Here is a 7,561-nt window from a genome sequence, read left to right on the forward strand (position 1 = left end):
CATCTTCGTGGTGTAGCAATTTTAATGACCAGTAGTGTACTTTGGTTACAATACACTAAAGTCTTAGGGCCAGAACCTCATCTGTGGCACCTATCTTGTGTTTTCATACTTAAAGTACCGGTCGATTTTCGCACAAAGAGCTCTTTTACACCGAAAAGCGGCACCCGGACGAAAATACTAACTTGATTCATGTGAAAAGTTTCCGATGTGATTATAGCCGCTTGACTGGAATTAACAAACTTTCAACGTGGAATGACAGTTGGAGCTAGAGCATCGTACATTCCATTCCGGAATTCACCATTTAAGATCCACAGCGTCAAGAGCGTGCCGAGAAAATCAAAATCAGGAGTTACCGCTCAGTACCGCACCACGGACAACTCAGTGGTCGTCGACCTTCACTCAGAGACCAACAGCAGCGGAATGTGAGTAGAGATGTCAGTGCTAACAGACAAGAAACACTGCGTGAAATAACCAAAAATGGCTCTGAGCACTATGGGACAACATCTGAGGTCATCAGTCCTCTAGACTTAGAACTAATTAAAACTAACTAACCTAAGGACATCACGCACATCCATGCCCGAGGCAGTATTCGAACCTGTGCCCGTAGCAGCAGCACGGTTCCGGACTGAAGCGCCCAGAACTGCTCGTCCACAGCGGCCGGAGAGAAATAACCACAGATGTCAAAGTGGGACGTACGACGAACGTGTACGTTAGGACAGTGCGGTGACATTTGGTCGCGGCAGCAGACGACCGACGCGACTGCCTTTGCTAACAGCGCGACGTCGCCTGCAGTGCCTCTCCTAGGGTCGTGACCACATCGGTTGGGCCCCAGACGACTGGAAAAACATGTCCTGGTCGGATGGGTCCCGAATCAGTTGGTAAGAGCTGATGGTTGGTTCCGAGTGTCGCACAGACATCAAGAAGCCAAGGAGCCAAGTTGTCAACAAGGCAGTGTGCGAGTTCGTAATCGCTCCATAACGGTGAGGGCTGCGTTTACATGCAATGGACAGAGTCCTCTGTTCCAGCTGAACCGATCATTGACTGTAAAGGGCTATGTTCGGATACCTGTAGACCATCTGCAACTATTCATTGACTTCATGTTTCCAAACGGAGACGTCATGTCACTGAGGCACAAGTGTTCGCGACTGGGAAATTCGAGAGAGATCGCCCGATATGAATCCCATCAAACATTTATTAGACATAGTGGAGAACTCAGTTTGTGCACAAAAGCCTGCTCGGGCAACACTTTCGCAAATATAGGTGGCTATTGAGTCAGCTTAGCTCAGTATTTCTGCAGGGGATTTCCAACGACGTGATATCCAAAAATATTAAGATGCGTGAAAAAATACCTTTTCTTAAAACGGAGTGCAGTTTACAAAGAGAATACTCATCCAGTATTTCAGATCACTGGACAGCGGAAGGGGGGCAGGGGGTTTGTGGTTATGTCTATTTGGTATTCCTCCTCCGCCTCTCCGTCTCTAATGACATCGATATCGACGGGACGTTGTATCCCAAGCTTCCTTCCCCTGTTTTTCGTTCACTCTCGTAATGCGCATATCAAGGCTGTAGTCAGAGTTTATTATTTCATATTGGACTATCATTGCTAGCCTCAAACGCTTGTTAATCCCTAATTAATTTAACAATCATGTGCCAGCGCTGAAGAGTATGGCATCGCGCTTTCTCCACAATTGATTGTCCATTACAACAGGGATACTTTCCAGTCTCTCTTTCCTCAGAACTACTAATTCAGCACTGCACGCAGGGTGAGCTTTTCTGCCTGTATACTTTTCCGTGTTAGAAGCTCGGTCCAGCGCACACAATTATCCTGTCACGCGGCCTGCCCTTCCTGAAAGCTTGTCGGTCAGGTCCAGAAACAGCCTGTATGTGCTAATGGAGGTCAGGCGCATGAAAGTGTATGAAATAGCACGAAAGTATTTGCTGGGGAAATACCATGGCACGTTTTATATGAGTAATTGCTGTGAGACAGCTTGGTTCAAGATGGCAACAACTCTTCTTGAATGATAAAAACGGAAGTCTGAGCAATTTTTGGACTATTGTAAGAACAAACTAATTTAGTCTGCTGCTTTGTACTGTCAATCCGGGTCCGTCAATTTCCGTATGAAACGAGAAACCGATGAAACAACGTGGAAAAAAATAGGTCCATGCAGCGAAGAAGCAAACGTCGGTCTCATCAACCAGCAGTGGCATGTGCATTGTTTTTCGGGATGCAAAATGATTTCTTCTTGCTGCGGAGAAGGAAAAATGTAATTGCAGAAATTTAGGCATGTGTTACGGTCCAATAAGATAAAAATAAGTAATGTGAGAGGAAGCCTGGCTTTGATATCAAAAAGTTTTAGTTAGGACAAGGCAGTGGCCATCTCCACAAAAGATTCTTTGATGATTGGAAAATTCAGAGATTATAAGTTCAAATTATAGGATCATTCATCCTATGCGCCAGATTTGCATCCTTTGAGGATCAATTACTGCCACATCTACATACATGTTTTGTGGGTGCACAACGATTTGTATTCAACGAAAACCATCTGGCGGCATAAAGGGGTACTAGAATCTCCTTATTTAAATACTTCAGTGAAGTGCGTTGGCCCTAGTATGAGACTACATGTAAAACGACTAGCCTTTTCCTTTTTTTAGCCAAGAAAAGCATTTTGTCGCTGTCAGACATAGGGCGCCATCTTCTTGTATGCCCCTAGGCCTGCCCAGTACTTTGACTTAAACAGCAATTAACACTTGTGGCCGCCAATGAAGCAGACAGTACGTTTGAGATTTTGTTTCCCATCATCACCCACGAAACTAATTACTGAACTTGTGTAGAATCTTATCTCTCTGTGCGGGCCACTTCAAATCTGAGTTAAAACTCGGTCTTTCTATGAAGATCAGCATCTTCGTCATCAGGACGTGACTGACTGTCGCGAGCAATGTGTCGTTAAAGCTTGTCGTGAGTCGGGTACCGCTGCTTCGAATTCTAACTTCACCTGGAGGGTGGGATTCATGTGCGTAAATGAGGGAGGTAGCACCTGGCCCCACCCTTCGCCAACTGCCAGGTTTGAGGGGTGTTGATTGGTTTTATTTCCTTGAAGATGCTTCGTCTCAAGTGCTCGTTTAGCAGACACTGCTGTCATTGTAAAATCCGCCTCTGTATGTTGATGCGCATCAGAATTTCTACCGCTTCTTTTGTTACGAAATCCCAGTTGGTCGATGCGTTAGAGATGATCTTCGTAGTCACAAAGTTGAACGTACGCACTTCCGTAAATCTGTGTTCTGCAATGGCTGAGTTTTCGTTTTCTGTACTGGATGTGCTGGCTGTGTCCAATGCAGGCTCGTAGACGAAGTGGAATACCTGTCCTACGTAATTTGCGTCACTTCCACATGTCACATTGTGCATACCAGCTACTTTCACGTACAGGCTATCTTTGACAGGACGTATAAAGGTCTTAATTCTCCACAGAGATTGTAATACTAGTCTAATACTGTATTTACCTAATATACACCTGATTTTATCGATTTGCAGCATCTGTGCATGCTAATCCCGCTGTGGCACAACTTGAATAAAAGAAGGCGTTCTTAACGTCGATGAATTGTCAGTTTGGCTCTAGATCTAAGTGTAGGGAGGAACATTTGCAGATGGATGAGTCCATTAAGGAGGTTCAACCAGATGTGTGCTGCAGTAGTTATTCAGAGATTAAGAGGCTTGCGCAGGATAGAGTAGCTTGGAGAGCTGCATCAAATTATTTTTGGATTAAAGACCACAACAGTAATAACAGTCCTGCTCTTCAGGCGACGTCGCTTCGCCATCGGAAGTCAGAATTTCAGGCAACAACATCCGATGAATGGCAAGCCTGAACGCCACTATTATGGAGGCTGGATTTGCTCCCAGCAAACGTCTCCTGACGAAGGAATTTGTGATTACCTTCGAAAGCTCGAGTTTAACTTCGGTTTGACATGGTCCATACACCGACAAGACCTTATACAAGGATGTTGCCTTCTTAAATTGTTGTAATCACTGCACACAGGCTACACATTTCTCTGTAAACAATTCACACATTTCCTTCAATCGGTTCCGCAACAAATCGTAAATGTGACCCTGACTACAAGAACTTGAAAACCGTTATCTTCGATTTCCCTGTATCACACGTTCCTGTTGATTTATGTACTGTGTGTACATACCTTACAGTGAAGATTGCAGAAGCGACAGTAGATCTAATATACATGCATGTCAAAGACTTACTGTTTGTCACTGTTTGCAGCGTAAAATACGGACTATACGAGGTGGATTTCGACAGCCCTAACAGAACCAGGACGCCGAAGGAGTCTGTATCTCTCATATCGCAGATCTACGGGAGCAGGGAAGTGCCTGAGGAATACTTCCGCTATATTGTTCTCTGAATTTGTTACTACGACTTGCGTTGTTCTCTGCTATATATTGTATGTCTGTAATGAAGAAATAAAGCAATTCGGCTCAGTCTCTTAATCAATGAAGTTATTTTCTTGAGTGTTAATGAATGCATTATGCAAAAGCACTATGCTTTGTTATTCAGGTTTTTATATCCTTTTTGTACTTTGTATAGCAAACCAGAACGAGAAACACGTGTCACATCAATCCACGAAGACATATCGATGTTTAAAGACGAGACTCAGCAGCTTATATGTTACAGAGCCGACAGTGTTTTTAATTCCAGTTACTTTATCTTGTAGGTGATTCTTGAATCTATACTAAATCACTTCTACGGAAATTAGATATGGCTCATTTCATTTGGCATGGACCTGCTTTTAATTATTTAGTCATCGAAATTCAGAAGTAGTGCCACGTCCTAAATTACAAAAATGGCTCTGAGCACTATAGGACTTAACTGCTGAAGTCATCAGTCCCCTAGAACTTCGAACTACTTAAACCTAACTAACCTAAGGACATCACACACATCCATGCCCGAGGCAGGATTAGAATCTGGGACCGTAGCGGTCGCGCGGTTCCAGACTGTAGCGCCTAGAACCGCTCAGCCACTCCGGCCGGCCCTAAATTACAACCAGGTAGGAAAGATGAGGAAAAAATAAAGAAACGAGTTGGCAAGGAGAGACTACCTGGCAACCAGTAAGTTAAGATCAGCTTCTCATGGAAGCTAAGGCTGCTTCGAACGCCACAGTGACGTGTACCGAGAGGGAGAGTGAAGGACACGTATCTGCGATTACAGGGTTCTTATCTCGCTATTCTCTGAGTGGAAAATAATGAGGGCTGCCTGTAGACCTCCAACTAATGCTGGCCTGCAAGCTGTACGTGCTACAGAGTATGGAACTCGGCGAGGATGATTAAGGAATCGGGGTAGAAATCTGCAGAAGTGCCCTCTGCCGTACAACTTCAGAAGGCTGCTCTGGCACTAATGCTCGACACAACTGCTCATTAATGTCCCCTCTGCAGCTCTGGAAGACATCTCGGTAGCAAAGACCTGCACATAGGTAGTGGAAAATGACAAAGTCCAGCTACCGGCGCCCTTCGACATGCAGACGGCGTCCACTGGTGTCTGTGCTGCCCTACTCTACCTTGGGTACTGAGGAACCCCCATTCATATGGCTCGTGTGCTTGCTTCCCGAATTTTTCGATCCACTGGTACGCACACAGTGCTCTTCCATTACCATATCTGATTACGTCTTGCAGCTCTGTCCTGCTGCCGGCTTTGGCCTTTGCCTAGTCACGCAGTCAAGGGTGTACTCTCCGCTGTTTCTCGCCAGTCGCCGCGAAGCCATTTTGCCTATCTCGTCCAAACACAGCGACAATGTCTTTGGGATCCCTTTGCCGGCCACAGTGAAACAATTCCTGACTTTTTCATTAAAGTCTATGGCGCACGGAAGTGAGGTTTGCAATGACATTCTACCAATTTTCTCCACCAGCGTCCTCTGCAAGGACCAACAATTTAACCCAGCTTTTCAATGTCAGTGGAGTGTTGCTTCTTCATATGATTACATCGATAATAACGATGTATTCATGTGAAGTACAAGAAATGGAAGTCCTATACTGAACTGGGGCCGAATTAAAAAGAATTTAGGTCTGTCACTGACCCGTACATACACGAAGATTACGTGAGACAGACATGAGATGATCCTAGATGGCGGTAGTGACTCTAAACGGCCTGCAGAAAAGAAGAGGTTCCTTTAACGGGATCAGAGCAGGGTATCGGGGGTTCAGTAAAATTTGCCGGACAAGCACAGTTCGTGTTGCCGTTGTAAGAGGTATGCGCGGTATGCGCTGCCTGCAATAGGCAAAGCATAGGAGAGTCTCTGACCAGAGAGCAGTATGTAGTTAGTTGTTGCTTGTCGCTAGTCGACAGTAGTCTTCAGTAGTCTGCATGAATCGGCAGTAGTCGGCAGGAGTCTGCGCGTGTCTGCGCGTGTCGGCAGTCTGCTCTGGTCGGGACTCTGGAGGATGAGTATTATTGTAGAAGGTAAAGAAGCAGCCTTGCGCATATCTAATAATGTATGTTAACTGTCATTCAATTTCTTTTAAAAAATGCCCCCAATAATAATTTTTATAATATAAACTAATTTAAAAGCATTCATTTCAATTTAAAGATTTTACCCAATGCATGATTATTCCTTTCACGAATCACAAAGCATAGCACGGAGCTGTGCCGAAAATTTTTTAGGTAAGAGCAGATATATCCGCAGTTTTTATTGAGGTAAGAATTTTTGCTTTTCTTATTCAGAGTACAGGGCCGTGGCGCAGCGCTGCTGTCGTCATAAAATTTACCGGGTTACTGAATTTTTATTGTTTTGGTTTAGGAATTTTTCGGTCTCGAACTTAACATTAAATGAGAAAAGAATTTTGTGGTTACATTAAATGTGAATGCATTTCTGCACGGAGACTATAAATGGGAACTAATTATGTTCAGAGGTTACAATATATAAAATTCATTTAATTATTTTTTTGTGGGGAGGTTACACTTGGTTCATTTTAATATTATTTTTTGTGGGGAGGTTACACCGTAAGACGGCAGTCAGTCTCCTAAAACCGTTTGTGCTGAAGAGCGCTGTTACTGGCTAATTTATCCATGCGTATATATTGAATTTGTAACTAAAACTATACAAGCTTAAAATCTTATTCACATTGAGTTTCGCTGGAGTTCATTCATTTGTGATATTTACCGCTTAAAGCAGTAAAGCCGTAAGATGTAAAGTCAGCTACACTGGTAATAGCGCAATAGTGTGTTACTGAGATGCGATACTATAATAATTTACATAGACATACTTTCTCACTTGCTGGCTTCATAAGGCAATACACAGTGATATGTAAATGTAGATAAATAGCGATATAATTGATTACAAAAGAGGAAAGAAAGCAGGTACAGAACTACTAATTACTATGATTGCATTCCAATGTTATGAAAAAAAAACAAAATTATCATCAATATTTTAATAAAACTTAAGGGCATTATCCAGTCTATAATGCAGCTTTCTCTAGATATTTTTATTATGAGGTAATGTTATATGAGGCATATATTGGTATTTGTACATTTACTATAATAAATCATGTAAAGGTAACTTTGTTATATGT

At 43.3% G+C, this 7,561-nt stretch overlaps 1 protein-coding gene across 1 annotated transcript in view; it reads left to right on the forward strand.

The window, feature by feature from the left end:
• The window catches only part of LOC124805440 (myrosinase 1-like), a 53,796-nt gene extending 49,385 nt beyond the window's left edge, over positions 1-4,411 (forward strand). Inside the window, exon 11 of the mRNA XM_047266001.1 lies at positions 4,266-4,411. Coding sequence (XP_047121957.1) covers positions 4,266-4,404 — 139 coding nt within the window. The 3' untranslated portion in view covers positions 4,405-4,411. The remainder of the gene's footprint in view (positions 1-4,265) is intronic.
• The last annotated feature ends 3,150 nt before the right edge of the window (positions 4,412-7,561 follow it).

The sequence above is a fragment of the Schistocerca piceifrons genome, chromosome 7 (genome assembly GCF_021461385.2).
Source record: "Schistocerca piceifrons isolate TAMUIC-IGC-003096 chromosome 7, iqSchPice1.1, whole genome shotgun sequence".
NCBI lineage: Eukaryota > Metazoa > Arthropoda > Insecta > Orthoptera > Acrididae > Schistocerca > Schistocerca piceifrons.